The sequence below is a fragment of the Somniosus microcephalus genome, unplaced genomic scaffold (assembly GCF_052327205.1).
Source record: "Somniosus microcephalus isolate GS21.2 unplaced genomic scaffold, FLI_Smic_1.0 unresolved_chr1, whole genome shotgun sequence".
NCBI classification, from domain to species: Eukaryota; Metazoa; Chordata; class Chondrichthyes; order Squaliformes; family Somniosidae; genus Somniosus; species Somniosus microcephalus.
In genome coordinates this window covers 4,828,328-4,845,303 of record NW_028225179.1, presented here as the reverse complement: position 1 = coordinate 4,845,303, position 16,976 = coordinate 4,828,328, and the positions used below count along the sequence as shown (strand labels likewise).

The 16,976-nt window shown below is 49.3% G+C and overlaps 1 protein-coding gene across 1 annotated transcript in view; it reads left to right on the top strand.

The window, feature by feature from the left end:
- Positions 1 to 4,281, top strand: part of LOC147093333 (uncharacterized) — a 92,500-nt gene extending 88,219 nt beyond the window's left edge. The window contains exon 2 of the mRNA XM_085974270.1: positions 2,149 to 4,281. Within this exon, the coding sequence (XP_085830396.1) occupies positions 2,149 to 3,553 (1,405 nt within the window). The 3' untranslated portion in view covers positions 3,554 to 4,281. The remainder of the gene's footprint in view (positions 1 to 2,148) is intronic.
- The last annotated feature ends 12,695 nt before the right edge of the window (positions 4,282 to 16,976 follow it).

Below are 16,976 nucleotides of genomic sequence, written 5' to 3'. Positions count from 1 at the left end.
AGGCTTCCCGATTGGTTGGAGGACCCGCCGCCGGCTCGCTCCTCCAGCCCCGCCCACTGGGTGCCGCTAGTCCCGCCCCTCGGGCTCCCCGATTGGTTGGAGGACCCGCCGCCGGCTCGCTCCTCCAGCCCCGCCCACTGGGTGCCGCTAGTCCCGCCCCTCGGCCTCCCCGATTGATTGGAGGACCCGCCGCCGGCTCTCTCCTCTAGCCCCGCCAACTGGGTGCCGCTAGTCCCGCCCCTCGGGCTCCCCGATTGGTTGGAGGACACGCCGCCGGCCCGCTCCTCCAGCCCCGCCCACTGGGTGCCGCTAGTCCCGCCCCACGGGCTCTCCGATTGGTTGGAGGACCCGCAGCCGGCTCGCTCCTGCAGCCCCGCCCCGCTCGCTCCCTATTGGTGGGAAGCTGCCGTCAATCAGGCCGCGGGCCCGGGTGACGTGTCCCCGAGGAGATCACGGGCACCATCCAAGTGCCGCCGCTCGGTCCGGGGCCTCGCGGACTCTGAGGTTTTTCTATTTCTCTCGATTCTCTCCCGATCCACCCCGCGCCATTCTCCACCCAATCGGAGCGGAGAAAACTCACTTCCCGTCACCGATTGCGACTCTGGAACCGACACCAAGGCCTTTCCCCGGAATGGCCCTCCGGCAGGATCCGAGTGCGCATGCGCAGCTCCGAGTGGGGGAGGGCGGGTTGGTCTCCTCTGGGCATGCGCGGTCATTACTCTTGGTGACCGGGAGGGGTCGCTGTGCCGGACTCGGCCCAAACCGCCGCTCCCTGTGCGCATGCGCGGACTCTCGGCTGTCAATCAACCAACCGCCAGAAGAGGTCGCTGGTGAGACCAGTGAAGGAAGAAAGACTTGCATTTATATAGCGCCTTTCACCACCACCGGACGTCCCAAAGTACTTTACAGCCAATGAAGTACTTTTGAAGTGTAGTCACTGTTGTAATGTAGGAAATGCGCCAGTCAATTAGCGCACAGCAAGATCCCACAAACAGCAATGTGATAATGATCAGATAATCTATCATTTTTTAATGTTGATTGAGGGATAAACATTGGCTCGGACACTGGGGATCATTCCCCTGCTCGTTCCCACATTACAACAGTGACTACTTCATTGTAGTACTTCATTGGCTGTAAAGCACTTTAGGATATCTGGTGGCACTATATAAATGCAAGTCTTTCTTTCCTGAAATAATGCCATGGGATCTTTCACATCCACCTGAGAGAGCAAACAGGGCCTCAATTTAACATCTCATCCAAAAGACGGCACCTCCGACAGTGCCGCACTCCCTCAGCACTGCACTGGAGTGTCAGCCTGGATTTTTGTGCTCAAGTCTCTGGAGTGGGACTATGAACCCACAACTTTCTGACTCAGAGACGAGAGTGCTGCCCACTGAGCCACTGGCTGACACTAAAGAGCAAGCAGTTCTGACGAATGGTCATCGACCTGAAACGTTAACTCTGTTTCTCTCTCCACAGATGCTGCCTGACCTGCTGAGTATTTCCAGCATTTTCTGTTTTTATTAAAGAAACGAGGGAGTGATTGCTGACGGGAAGAATGTTGGGTCGTCCTGCGCATGCGCACCTCCCTGGCGGCTGAGGCGAAACACCGACTCGCCCCCACCTGAGCCGCGCACGCGTACCAGATGTTGCAGCTCCGCATGCACGCCCGATGTTCCAACCGCGGGGTTTTGTGTGCTGAGCATGGGTGTTGCGGACTGATCGGGACGGGCGATTGTAGAGCAGGAGGGAGAGCGCGGGGGCCATGAGCACATGCATGGGACTCAGAGTCAACAGAGCACTTTCTGCAGAGCCGGGGGCTTGTTGGTATTACAGCCGCCATTACTGCTGATCCTTTCAACCAACAGTCCAAAGATGTGCAGGTTAGGTTGATTTGGCTATGATAAATTGACCCTTAGTGTTAGGGGATTAAATACGTGGGGTTACGGGGATAGGGTGGGATATGTGTCGGTGCAGGCTCGATGGGCCGAAATGGCCTCTATCTGCACTGTAGATTCTGTGATTCTGTGATTCTGTGAACCTGTGCAGCAGCTGGGGCCTGAAAATCAGCTTCACTGCCCCTAGGTTCGGAAAGGGGAAAAGTAAACAACAGTTTGCCTCTGATCCTTTTCTGATCTCAATTTACAGGGTTATAGAAGTGGAGCAGTTACAGGCGAGAAGCTCAGACCAAACATCACGTCAAGATCTGACAGAGTCGCTGGATTCATCAGGACCTGAATATCATCGGCCTTTGCACATGGAAGGAGAGAGCAGTGATCGCAGCGCAGACAAACCGCACACGTGTTCGGTGTGTGGACTCGGATTCAGCCGATCGCCTGACCTGGTGAGACACGTGCACCGTCACACCGAGGAGAAACCGGGTAAAGGTGGGGACGGCGGGAAGGGCTTCAGTTCCCCGTCTGCATTGAAAGTTCAACGGCGCTGTCACACCAGGGACAGTCTGTTCACCTGCTCCGTGTGTGGAAAGGGATTTGTTTGTTCATCCCACCTGCAAACACACCAGGGAGTTCACACTGGGGAGAGACCATTTCAATGTTCTGACTGTGGGAAGAGCTTTAAAAGCCCCAGGGAACTAAAGCAACACCAACTTGTCCACACTGATGAGAGACCATTTCAATGTTCTGACTGTGGGAAGAGCTTTAAAAGCGCTCAGTATCTGAAGGGACACCAGCTTGTTCACACTGATGAGAGACCATTTCAATGTTCTGACTGTGGTAAGAGCTTTAAAAGCCCCCGGGAGCTGAAGGGACACTGGCTCCTACACACTGGGGAGAGGCCGTTCATCTGCTCCGTGTGTGAGAAGGGATTCGCTCAGTCATCCTACCTGCTGGTACACCAGCGAGTTCACACTGACGAGAGGCCCTTTAAATGTCCTGACTGTGGGAAGAGCTTTAAAAGCTCCGGGGAGCTGAAGGGACACCAATACCTACACACTGGGGAGACGCTGTTCACCTGCTCCGTGTGTGGGAAGGGATTCGCTCGGACCTCCAACCTGCTGGTACATCAGCGAGTTCACACTGGGGAGAGACAGTTCACCTGCTCCGTGTGTGGGAAGGGATTCGCTCAGTCATCCAACCTGCTGACACATCAGCGAGTTCACACTGACGAGAGGCCCTTTAAATGTTCTGACTGTGGGAAGATCTTTAAAAGCTCCGGGGTGCTGAAGGGACACCAATACCTACACAGTGGGGAGAGGCTGTTCACCTGCTCCGTGTGTGGGAAGGGATTCGCTCGGCCCTCCAACCTGCTGGTACACCAGCGAGTTCACACTGACGAGAGGCCCTTTAAATGTTCTGACTGTGGGAAGAGCTTTATAAGCTCCGGGGAGCTGAAGGTACACCAGCGAGTTCACACTGACGAGAGGCCCTTTAAATGTTCTGACTGTGGGAAGAGCTTTAAAAGCTCCCGGGAGCTCAAGAGACACCAACACCTACACACTGGGGAGAGACCGTTCACCTGCTCCGTGTGTGGGAAGGGATTCACTCAGTCATCCGACCTGCTGGTACATCAGCGAGTTCACACTGGGGAGTGACTGTTCACCTGCTCCGTGTGTGGGAAGGGATTCACTCAGTCATCCCGCCTGTTGGTACATCAGCGAGTTCACACTGGGGAGAGGCCGTTCACCTGCTCCGTGTGTGGGAAGGGATTCACTCAGTCATCCCGCCTGCTGGTACATCAGCGAGTTCACACTGGGGCGGGTCCGTTCACCTGCTCCGTGTGTGGGAAGGGATTCACACAGTCATCCAACCTGCTGACACACCAGCGACTTCACACTGATCATAGAATCTAACAGCACAGAAGGAGGTGATTCGGCCCATCGTGTCTGTGCCCATCGTGTCTTTGAAAGAGCTGTCCAATTTAGTCCCAAACCCCAGCTTTATCCCCAGAACTCTGCAAACTAGTCCCCTTCAAGGACTCGTCCAATTACTGTTTGAAAGTTCCTGTGGAACCTGATTCAGCATCCCTTCAGATGGTGCGTTCCAGATCTGAACAACCCTCTGTATGAAAACAATTCTCCTCATTTCACCTATAGTTCTTTTAGTAACTATTTTAAATCTGTGACCTTTGGTTACCAACCCACTTGCCAGAGTGAACAGTTTCTCCCTACTTGCTCGATCAAAACCCCTCATCATTTTGAACACCTCTATTAGGTCTCCTCTTAACCTTCTCTGCTCTAAGGGGAACAATCCCAGCTTCTCCAGTCTCTCCACATAACTGAAGTCCCTCATCCCTGGTACCATCCTGGTCAACCTCCTCTGCACCCTCTCCAAGGCCTTGACATCCTTCCTAAAGTGTGGTGCCCAGAACTGTACACAAGACTCCAGCTGAGGCCAAAACCCTGCAGCTGTACAAAACCCTGGTTAGACCACACCTGGAGCACTGTGAGCAGTTCTGGGCACCACACCTTAGGAAGGATATATTGGCCTTGGAGGGAGTGCAGCGTAGGTTTACCAGAATGATACCTGGACTTCAAGGGTTAAGTTACGAGGGGGGATTACACAAATTAGGGTTGTATTCCCTGGAATTTAGAAAGTTAAGGGGCGGTCTGATCGAAGTTTTCAGGATATTAAGGGGAACAGATAGGGTAGATAGAGAGAAACTATTTCCGCTGGTTGGGGATTCTAGGACTGGGGGCATAGTCTAAAAATTAGAGCCAGACCTTTCAGGAGTGAAATTAGGAAACACTTCTACACACAAAGGGTGGTAGAAGTTTGGAACTCTCTTCCGCAAACAGCAATTGATGCTCGATCAATTGTTAATTTTCAATCTGAGATTGATAGGTTTTTGTTAACCAAAGGTATTAAGGGATATGGGCCAAAGGCGGGTGTATGGAGTTAGGTCGCAGATCAGCCATGATCACATTGAATGGCGGAACAGGCTCGAGGGGCTGAATGGCCTCCTTCTGTCCTATGTTACTAACTGGTGATTTGTAAAGGTTTAGTGTAACTTCCATGTTTTTGTATTCAATGGCACTATTTACAAAGCCAAGTATCCCATACGCTTTCTGAACCGCCTCACCAACTTGCCGTGGCACTTTCAAAGACTTGTGAATATGGACCCCCAGGTCCCTCTGCTCTTGCACCCCCTCAAAATAGTCCCATTTAGATTATACGGCCTCTCCCTGTTATTTCTCCCAAAGTGCATCACTTCACACTTATCCTCATTTAATTTCATCTGCCTTGTGTCTGCTCATTTCACAGTCTGTCTCTGTCCTTCTGAAGTCTGCTACTGCTACACTTACAAAACTTGGCAACACAGTAAGTAGTATCATCCGTAAACTTTGAAATTGTTCACCTATACCCAAGTCCAGGTCATTTATATATAACAAGAAAAGCAATGGTCCTAATTCTGACCCCTGGGGGAGCCCACTGCATACCTCCCTCCAGTCAGAAAAACATCCCTCAGCACTGCTCACTGCCTCCTCTCCCTTCGCCAATTATATACCCAAATTACCATCAGCCCTTTAATTCCCTCTGCTTCTATTTTCAGAGTAAGTCTCTTATGTGGTACTTTATCAAATGCCTTTTGAAAGTCCATATATACAACATCTGCTGCACTACCTTCATCAACCCTCTGTTACTTCATCAGAGAACTCAATCAGTTTAATCAGACACGATTTACCTTTAACAAATCCATACTGGCTGCCCCTTATTAATCCATGCTTCTCCAAGTGAGAATTAAATTTGTCCTTGACAATGGTCTCTAGTCGTTCACCCACCACTGTAGGGGTCGCAAAATCCCCTCAGCCCCCGAAGATCGGGAAATATTAATCCACATCGTAGACGAAGACTTGTGTGATTTAAATTGTCTCTGGGTTGGACAATGTTTTAAAACATACCCAGAACCGCAAAAGGCTGCGTTAAAAAGCTCGTAAGTTAGGCAGCACTTGGACACTGGAATCAAAGAACTTTGTGAAAATCGCACACTTCAAGATTGTACATTTTATTAAAATATGTACTCTTGAGTTTTGGACTGTTTCAATTGCCCAGGGCATAAAAATGGCTGAACAGACCTCATGGAAACAGAATTTTAAAAGGCAGCAGAAAAGGACAGACAGGCTGTTAGCATATGAAAAGCTCAGCGCTGCCCTGTAGTAAGTTTGAATGGAGCCCGAGCTGTCAGTCACCCTGTGGTATTGGGTGGGTCCAGTAACCTACAAGCTGCTTGTTTACACTGGGGAGTAGCCCGTTTGAATCAGCCAATCATCGGACAGCAAGCACAATGGGTTGTTTACACACATCCATTCACTGAAATTGACTCTACTACGTGATGTCTCCATGTATGAATGGAGGAAGTTAAAAGCCCTTCTCTTGTGTATTTGGACTTTTCGGCGCGAAATTGCGCATGGACCTTTTCGGCGTGAGAACAGCAGGGACTCCCAGGGTATAAAGATTAAGCCCAGGAAGTCCTCTGCCCCCTTTTTTGTCTCTTTTACTCTTTGGACTGCAGGTGAGCAAGGCTTCTGACCCACTAGCAAGACAATCTAGGGAGAAGTAAAGGGGTGGTAATTTAAGGGAAATGTTGCTTAGATTGTAAGGTTAACATTGTAGCCATTTATCCCTCATTTTTGCCATCTGCCTTCCCCTGTTAAGCAATTTTACCATGATTACTTTGATTGTGTGGTGTAGTTTCTTTAGTTTTAATAAAATTTGACTTCCTTGCATCCAGACTATTTGTCCGTTTTTAATATATCATTAATTATAAGTTCCTCCAGTCAGAACTGGAGTTTTTTTTTTAGCAATTTGAAACCGCTGATTGAAATTGGTCACAGTGCAGTGGCAAAGGCTGCCTGACCAGGTAAATTACCGTAAACCAGGTAAAGGATGCCCACCTACAAATTGGCGACCGCGGCAGGACTGGAGGAAGTTTTTGACAGGATAAGTGGTCTGGATCTGGAGAAAGCATCAGCTCTTGCTTTTCTTTCTTTCAGTCTGTGGGTAGCCCTGCAGAAGTTAGCGGCAGCGTGTAAGCTGACCTATTATAGTATAGGTGGCTGGGTTAAGAAGGGTGAGATGAGGGTGTGGGAGGAGGTTACAGAGGCCAAGAATCGGGAGTCAGAGTTTGAAAAATGCCAGGCGGAGGTAGAATGCCTCATAAGAGAGGTGAATGAGGCTAGAGATAGTGGGATGAGGGTGTGGGAACAAAATGCACGCCTCACACTAGAGGTCACAAAATGCCAGGCAGAGATAGAGCGCCTTGTGCAGGAACTCACAGAGGCTAGGGACAGTGAGATGAGGCTACAGGAGGAAAATGCTCATCTCACCCAAGAAGCTAGTGAGGGCAAAAGCCACACAAGGCACAAGATAGAGTTCCTAAAGTGCCAAATTACAGAAGCAAAGAGTAACGAGATGAGACTGCGGGAAGAGAATGCCCGCCTCACCAGTAACAGAGCAGGAGGAAAAGGTTAGGGAGGTAAAGGCAGCTTATAAGCTGGCCTGCGACCAAAGATTTAGTGGAGCAGATCATAGCCCATGTAACAGACAGATAGAGAGTTTGGGTATGCAGTTATTAGGGACGAAAGGGATGGTATGTCACATAAGTCCGAAGGGAAGTCCGTCGGACAGTACCAGCAGCCCAAATCAAACCACCCCACAGGCAGCACCCAGAACAGAGCTGGCTAGGGAATTAGAGATCCCAAGACCGCAGCCCACAGCTCCGAGTTTCCAGGAGCTCTGGCAGCAAGAAGGGGTGGACAATGGGGTGGTAGGAGAACGCAAGCAAGTCCCACTAGGCAGGCGGGGACCAGGACCAGTGTACCCCCTCCGACAACGGAGGTACGGTCCGCCCGTGAACGATAATGACCATGGGGCTGTTCAGCATACCTATCTGGTACCCTATGATACCCAACAGCTCAGAGGCCTGGTGAAACATATTCCCCTGCTCTCCAAAAAGGGAAACCCTCAATGCACTTCCAAGAGATCGAACAGGCAGCCTGTGTTAACGGCTGTGATGACGAAGAGAAAGCCAAAATGTTGCTTTTCTCTGTAGATAGTAAGCTCTATCAGACCCTTTCAGATGAGGCTAAGAGAGGGCAGAAGGGTTTTGAGGACCTAAAGGAGGAAACACTGGAGGCCATGGGTGCAAACGACGGCAGTCCGTTCGATCGCATAGGGAAAACTCTGCAGAAGGAAGGGGAGACCCCACAGGCATTTGCAGACAGGCTGTGGCCAGTCTACAACAGCGCGTGTACAGGGGGACAAGATAGGGCACACCTGAACCAGCAGCAGCGGACCCAATGGTTTCGTTGCCTGGTGTCCAATTGCCTGCCCCAGATAAAAGCAAAGGCTGATACTTGGTTTGACCATCGAGGCCCCCTAGCAACTGAAGAGACTGTAATCCGGCAGCTCACAGTAGCATATAGGAATGGTAGGAATAGTGGGACCCCCCAGCAAAAGGGTAAGGTCCACGAGGTTAAACGTGGGGCTCAATACAAGAAAGAGTGGCACCAGGAGGGGAGCCATCCCTCCCAGAACAAGGTCACTTGTTACAGGTGCGGGGAGGATGGCCACTGGCGCAGGGATTGTGAAAAGCCTGGGAGAGATGATCAAGCCAGGACCCCCGAGGCCCAACTCAGAAGGCAGAGACAGAAACTTCTCCCGATACAGTTGAGTCCGTCATGGAGTCGATAAAATCTTTCCTCAGGGCCAATCAGGGAATGGTAGCAGCCATCAGTGGTGCTGCAGCCCCTTCGCCCACCTCTGCCTCCCCACAATCACTGGAGCCCGCGCAGCCTGTCCGTCTGTGTAATCTCCGGTACGATGAATGGAAGAGACCGCTCGTACAGATGGAGGTAGAGAAGGTTACAGGGACTTATCTACTGGATACGGGGGCATCATGCACCGTGATCCATACGGATAATCCCACCACCTCACCTCTGTCTAACGGGGTTCCATACATACTATCGGGATTCACCGGTCAGGAGCAGGCGGGGGTAATTTATGGGCAGGCAGCAGACAGCATGGGGAAGCAGCATCGGAATAACCGGCTGCTGCTCGAGCCTAGCAAGAGCCACCAGTGGGAGATAGGAGACCTAGTGATGGTAAGAAACTATGCCCAGGTGGGAAGTTTAGAGCCACTCTACATGGGACCCTATAGTATAGTTGATAGGGCCAGCCCCACGGTCTATGCAGTAAAACTACCCCGGTGCACAAAGTGGTTCCACGCCAACCAATGTAAATTGTATAAATCTGACCATACAAGTTCAAGTTCACAGGCTGTAAAGACAGGCGCTGTGGCTTGTTTCAAGGGAAAAGTTGTCCGGCCCACCAATTGGGACACTTCCCCGCCCCAGTGGGACCTAAGTTTTGGCCAAAGTTTAAATTTGAACCAGTTATTTAGTTCAGAAACAGAGAAACCGCAGCCTGAGAGTAGAAATCTGCAGGCTGCTGCGAGTTCATTCACAGAAAATCGCTTGGGGGGCTCCAGGGAGGAGCCGCCTTTTGAAGAGACTGCCTGCTCATGCGTAGTCGCCGGTCTGGAGACAGGAATTCCCCAGTCTTTTGAGCGGCCTGTTCGCGCAGGTGCAGTTCCCCAGCCCGTGACCACAGCGGCTCCTCTTCAGTTTTCTCGCGCAGGTGCAGTCGCCTGTTTAAAGGGACAAGCTTCCCAGCCCGCTTCTAGAGTGGTTCCCCCTATGGTGTGGGACTCTGGGAGGAAGGGATAGCAATTCCTCTTGCAGGGGACATATGGAAGGAGCTGGTAGCATGTTTTGGACCTGGAGAGGAAGATTTTCAGCCACCAGCAGCGGGTTGTGAGGGGATACCTGCCCCCAGTACAGGAGTGGGTAGGGAAAAGGAGACAAACCCGGATTACTGGCAGGCTGCCAGGTATATTAAACAGTGCGGGCTGTTTGCATCAGGGGGAGAAGGTTCCCAGACAGCTAGGGCTGTGACCCAGGCTCAGGGTCCGTCAGCCAAAGTTTCCCCCACAGAGACGCCCCTCAGAAGGTCTCAGCGGGTCCACAAGCCCAAGATAAGATGGTCAGCAGAGTACCCACCACAAAGAGCAATCTCCCGAGCCGGGGAGGAAACATCACAGAGGTCCCCAACTAGCAGCCATAAGCTGCCAGGGACCAGAAGCAGGAGGCAGTCCAGCTTTGCTGCAGGCAGCAGTAATCTGCGACAGTGACACCAGAGATTAACCTGGCCGTCCGGAGATGGGCGGCATTTGTATTATAGCTTTGTGTTAAGTTACCAATGTTTATAGCTTGCTTTTAAGGTGTTTAAATTTTAAGTTTAGAATGTAACTAGTAGTTTTAAGTTTAGGTTCAAGGTTTAAGTTTATTAGTGTGCGAAATGCTTGTATTTTGGTCCGAAGTTGAGGGACCTGACCATGTCTCCACCTAAGACAGCAGGTCAGTGAGAGACCTGGCTGCATGTCCTTTTAAGTTCTTTTGCAGGAGAGTGGACAAAGGAGCAGCCCTGTTCGCCCAGCCCGAGCTGAGCATTGAATGAAGATATGGTTATGCAGAATGTTGGGGATCACCTCGCCACTGGACGAATCCAGGAGGAGACCCCGCAGCGACCTTCGGGAGAAACCGGACAGGGTCCGGAGGAACCTGCCTATTCATCCTACGTGGAAGAGATGGCCCCAGCTGGGTGGGGCACGGCCCCAACCCAGCACTATCCTGACCGAATTTCACTTGCGGGAGACCTCGCTATTGAGGAGTCATGGTGGGGAAGTGCAGGCGCCTTGTCAGATAGGGACGCGTTCCCCGGGAGTGGGTGGTGGTGGCCAGGGAAAGATTGTAAAGGGGAGGGGTAGACCCAAGAATCGCGTGGGTGCGTTCGGGGAAAGGAGGAACTCATCCAGAGCCCACGGGCAAAGTTAGAGTGTAAGTGTGGCTGGGAAGGATGAGTGGGTGGCCGGATCTGGGATCCAAGTTTGAGTGTGGGGCTAGTGAGAGCCGCCACACAGGCACCCATCATTTTCTGCAGCCAGTCGAGGGAAGACGGGAGGGGGAGGGACTGGGAGTCACAATCCCATACTCCCCGGTCTCGGTCTGTGAAACATGAGGGTTACCCAGCCTCCACAAAGGGACAAGGGAACGGCTCGGGGCTGGCGGATCAGACTGTTCTGTAAAATCAATTCTGTATGTTTTAAAAGTTTAAGACCATTAAAGGGGGGGTGGAAGGAACATTTACTGCCCAGGTGGGAGGAGCAATACCCACTCGAATTTCGCGACCCATCATTGGCACGTGATGGTTGGGGTTTATTTCAGCGTTTTGTTTCAAATGTTTAATGAAGATATTTGTATGTCACTCTGGAGCATACGCGATGCTGAGGATGTTGTGGATAGCACATTCAGTGAGTTGGTCACACCGCAGGTAAAGGCTAGCTCAGACAGTAAATGGGTGACCAAAAGGCAGGGTAAAGGCAGGAAGGTAGTGCAGGAGTCACCTGCGGTCATCTCCCTCCAAAACAGGTTTACCGTTTTGGGTACTGTTGGGGGAGATGACTTATCAGGGGAAGGCACCAGCAGCCAGGTTCAGGGCACCATGACTGGCTCTGCTGCACAGAAGGGCGGGAAAAAGAGGGATAGGGCTATAGTGATAGGGGATTCAATTGTAAGGGGGATAGATAGGAGTTTCTGTGGCCGAGACCGAGACTCCAAGATGGTATGTTGCCTCCCTGGTGCAAGGGTCAAGGATGTCTCGGAGCGGGTGCAGAGCATTCTGAAGGGGGAGGGGGATCAGCCAGTTGTCGTGGTACATGTAGGTACCAACGATGTAGGTAAAAAGAGGGAGGAGGTCCTACAAGCTGAATTTAGGGAGTTAGGAGCTAAATTGAAAAGTAGGACCTCAAAGGTAGTAATCTCTGGATTGCTACCAGTGCCACGAGCTAATAAGTTTAGAGAGAGTAAGATAGATAAGCTAAATACGTGGCTTGAGCAGTGGTGCAAGGGAGAGGGATTTAAATTCTTGAGGCATTGGAACCAGTTCTTGGGGAGGAGTGACCTGTACCAAGGGGACGGTCTACACCTGAGCTGTGAGGGAGCCGATGTCCTCGGGGTAATATTTTCTAGGGCGGTTCGGGAGGATTTAAACTAATTTGGCAGGGGGATGGGAACCTAGATAGTGGAAAAGAGGGAAGTCATATGAAGTCAGAAATAGATGGTAGAAAGGTGAGAAGCAATAAGCAAAGGAGAGAAACACAAAGGGCCAAACTAATTCATAATGAGAGTGTGAAAAAAGCAAGCCTGAAGGCTTTGTATCTTAATGCTAGAAGCATTAGGAACAAGGTGGATGAATTAGTTGTGGAAATAGAGGTAAACAAGTATGATTTGATTGGGATTACAGAAACGTGGCTGCAGGGTGGGCAAGGCTGGGAACTTAACATCCAGGGATATACAATATTTAGGAAGGATCGGCAAAAAGGTAGGGGAGGTGGGGTAGCATTGCTGGTAAAGGAGGGGATTAATGCAATGGAAAGGAAGGATATTAACTCGGATGAAACGGAATCTGTATGGGTAGAAATGAGAAATAGCAAGGGGAGGAAAACGTTAGTGGGTGTGATATATAGGCCTCCAAATAGTAATATGGAGGTGAGGGAAGGCATAAAAAGGGAAATTAGAGAAGCGTGCGATAAGAGCACAGCTGTCATCATGGGTGACTTTAATTTACATATTGATTGGACTACCCAAATTAGTAAAAATTCTGAGGAGGAGGAATTCCTGGAATGTTTTCGGGACGGTTATCTGGACCAATATGTCGAGGAGCCGACTCGAGATCAGGCCATTTTAGACTGGGTATTGTGCAATGAGAAGGGACTTATCAACAATCTTCTTGTACGAGGCCCCTTGGGTCAGAGCGATCATAATATGATCGAGCTCTCAGTCGAGATGGAGAGTGAGGAAATTGAATCAGAGACTAAGGTCCAGAACTTAAATAAAGGGAATTACGAGGGTATGAGACGGGAATTGGGTAAGATTGATTGGGTGGTGTTTCTGGGGGGATTGACAGTGGATAGACAATGGCAAGCATTCAAAGATAGAATGGAAGAATTCCAGAACATGTTTATACCGGTTTGGCATAAAAATAAACCTAAAAAGGTGGCTCAACCGTGGATAACGAGGGAAATTAGGGACAGCATAAAATCAAAAAAAGGGCATATCAACTGGCAAAAAAAAGCACCAGACCGGAAGATTGGGGGCAGTACAGGATACAGCAAAAGAGGACAAAGGGATTAATCAGGAAGGGGAAAATAGAATACGAAAGTAAACTTGCAGCAAACATAAAGACAGACTGCAAAAGCTTTTATCGGTATATCAGGAGGAAAAGACTGGTAAAATCCCAAGTCGGTCCCTTGCAGTCCGATTCGGGAGAATATATAATGGAGAATAAGGAAATGGCAGACCAATTAAACTCATACTTTGGTTCTGTATTCACAAAGGAGGACACAAATAACCTCCCAGGAATATCGGCAAACATAGGGACTAATGAGAGGGAGGAGCTGACAGAAATTAGTATCTCTAGGGATATGGTGTTGGGTAAGTTGAGGGGACTGAAGGCCGACAAATCCCCGGGGCCTGATAAACTACATCCTAGGGTACTTAAGGAGGTGGCCCTGGAGATAGCAGATGCTCTAAGGATCATCTTCCGGAACTCCATTGACTCGGGAACAGTACCCGTGGATTGGAGGGTAGCTAATGTTACCCCAATATTTAAAAAGGGGGGTAGAGAGAAAGCAGGGAATTATAGACCAGTAAGCCTTACATCGGTTGTGGGCAAAATGCTAGAGTCCATTATTAAGGATAAAATAGCGGAGCACTTGACAAATGGGGAAAGGATCGGACAGAGTCAACATGGATTTACAAAGGGTAAATCGTGTTTGACTAATCTGCTGGAATTTTTTGAGGAAGTAACTGGTAAAATAGATGGGGGAGAGCCAGTGGATGTGGTGTACCTTGACTTCCAGAAAGCCTTCGATAAGGTTCCACACAAAAGATTATCATGCAAAATTAAGGCTCATGGGATTGGGGGCAAAGTATTAACGTGGATAGAGAACTGGCTGGCGGATAGAAAACAGAGAGTTGGAATAAACGGCTCGTTTTCGGAGTGGCAGGCAGTGACCAGCGGGGTGCCGCAAGGATCTGTCCTGGGACCCCAGCTGTCCACAATATATATAAATGATCTGGATCAGGGAATTGGATGCAATATTTCCAAATTCGCTGACGACACTAAACTAGGAGGAGAGGTGGGCTCTGATGAGGATGTCAGGAGGCTACAGTGCGATTTGGACAGGTTGGGAGAATGGGCGGATACGTGGCAGATGCACTATAATGTGGATAAATGCGAGGTTATCCACTTTGGGGGTAAAAACAGGAGGGTAGATTATTATCTAAATGGCAATAGATTGGGAGATGGGGAAGTGCAGAGGGACCTGGGTGTTCTTGTGCACCAGTCACTGAAGGAGAGCATGCAGGTGCAACAGGCGATTAAGAAGGCAAATGGTATGTTGGCCTTCATATCAAGGGGGTTCGAGTATAGGAATAGGGATACCTTACTACAGCTGTACAAGGTGCTGGTGAGACCGCATCTGGAGTATTGTGTACAGTTTTGGTCGCCCCATCTGCGGAAGGATGTTCTTGCCATGGAAAGAGTGCAGCGGCGATTCACCAGGCTGATACCTGGAATGGCGGGAATGACCTACGAGGAGAGATTGAATAGTTTGGGCTTGTACTCACTGGAGTTTAGAAGATTGAGAGGGGATCTCATCGAAACATATAGAATTATGGCAGGCCTGGACAGGCTGAATTCAGAGAGAATGTTTCCAATGGCGGGGGAGCACAGAACCAGGGGCCACAGTCTGAGAATAGCGGGCAAATCATTTAAAACAGAGATGAGGAAGAATTTCTTCACTCAAAGAGTGGTGAGCCTGTGGAATTCCCTGCCACAGAGGGCTGTGAAGGCTAATTCAATAAATATTTTCAAGAGAGAATTGGATATATTTCTGAAGGCTAAGGGGATTAAGGGTTACGGAGAAAAGGCGGGGACGGGGTACTGAACTGGTAAGATCAGCTAAGATCTCAGAGGAAGATCAGCCATGATCTCATTGAATGGCGGAGCAGGCTCGAAGGGCCGAATGGCCTACTCCTGTTCCTATCTCTATGTTTCTATGTTTAACTGTGAGGGAGCCGATGTCCTCGGGGTAATATTTTCTAGGGCGGTTCGGGAGGATTTAAACTAATTTGGCAGGGGGATGGGAACCTAGGTAGTGGAAAAGAGGGAAGTCATATGAAGTTAGAAATAGATGGTAGAAAGGTGAGAAGCAATAAGCAAAGGAGAGAAACACAAAGGGCCAAACTAATTCATAATGAGAGTGTGAAAAAAGCAAGCCTGAAGGCTTTGTATCTTAATGCTAGAAGCATTAGGAACAAGGTGGATGAATTAGTTGTGGAAATAGAGGTAAACAAGTATGATTTGATTGGGATTACAGAAACGTGGCTGCAGGGTGGGCAAGGCTGGGAACTTAACATCCAGGGATATACAATATTTAGGAAGGATCGGCAAAAAGGTAGGGGAGGTGGGGTAGCATTGCTGGTAAAGGAGGGGATTAATGCAATGGAAAGGAAGGATATTAACTCGGATGAAACGGAATCTGTATGGGTAGAAATGAGAAATAGCAAGGGGAGGAAAACGTTAGTGGGTGTGATATATAGGCCTCCAAATAGTAATATGGAGGTGAGGGAAGGCATAAAAAGGGAAATTAGAGAAGCGTGCGATAAGAGCACAGCTGTCATCATGGGTGACTTTAATTTACATATTGATTGGACTACCCAAATTAGTAAAAATTCTGAGGAGGAGGAATTCCTGGAATGTTTTCGGGACGGTTATCTGGACCAATATGTCGAGGAGCCGACTCGAGATCAGGCCATTTTAGACTGGGTATTGTGCAATGAGAAGGGACTTATCAGCAATCTTCTTGTACGAGGCCCCTTGGGTCAGAGCGATCATAATATGATCGAGCTCTCAGTCGAGATGGAGAGTGAGGAAATTGAATCAGAGACTAAGGTCCAGAACTTAAATAAAGGGAATTACGAGGGTATGAGACGGGAATTGGGTAAGATTGATTGGGTGGTGTTTCTGGGGGGATTGACAGTGGATAGACAATGGCAAGCATTCAAAGATAGAATGGAAGAATTCCAGAACATGTTTATACCGGTTTGGCATAAAAATAAACCTAAAAAGGTGACTCAACCGTGGATAACGAGGGAAATTAGGGACAGCATAAAATCAAAAAAAAGGGCATATCAACTGGCAAAAAAAAGCACCAGACCGGAAGATTGGGGGCAGTACAGGATACAGCAAAAGAGGACAAAGGGATTAATCAGGAAGGGGAAAATAGAATACGAAAGTAAACTTGCAGCAAACATAAAGAAAGACTGCAAAAGCTTTTATCGGTATATCAGGAGGAAAAGACTGGTAAAATCCCAAGTCGGTCCCTTGCAGTCCGATTCGGGAGAATATATAATGGAGAATAAGGAAATGGCAGACCAATTAAACTCATACTTTGGTTCTGTATTCACAAAGGAGGACACAAATAACCTCCCAGGAATATCGACAAACATAGGGACTAATGAGAGGGAGGAACTGACAGAAATTAGTATCTCTAGGGATATGGTGTTGGGTAAGTTGAGGGGACTGAAGGCCGACAAATCCCCGGGGCCTGATAAACTACATCCTAGGGTACTTAAGGAGGTGGCCCTGGAGATAGCAGATGCTCTAAGGATCATCTTCTGGAACTCCATTGACTCGGGAACAGTACCCGTGGATTGGAGGGTAGCTAATGTTACCCCAATATTTAAAAAGGGGGGTAGAGAGAAAGCAGGGAATTATAGACCAGTAAGCCTTACATCGGTTGTGGGCAAAATGCTAGAGTCCATTATTAAGGATAAAATAGCGGAGCACTTGACAAATGGGGAAAGGATCGGACAGAGTCAACATGGATTTACA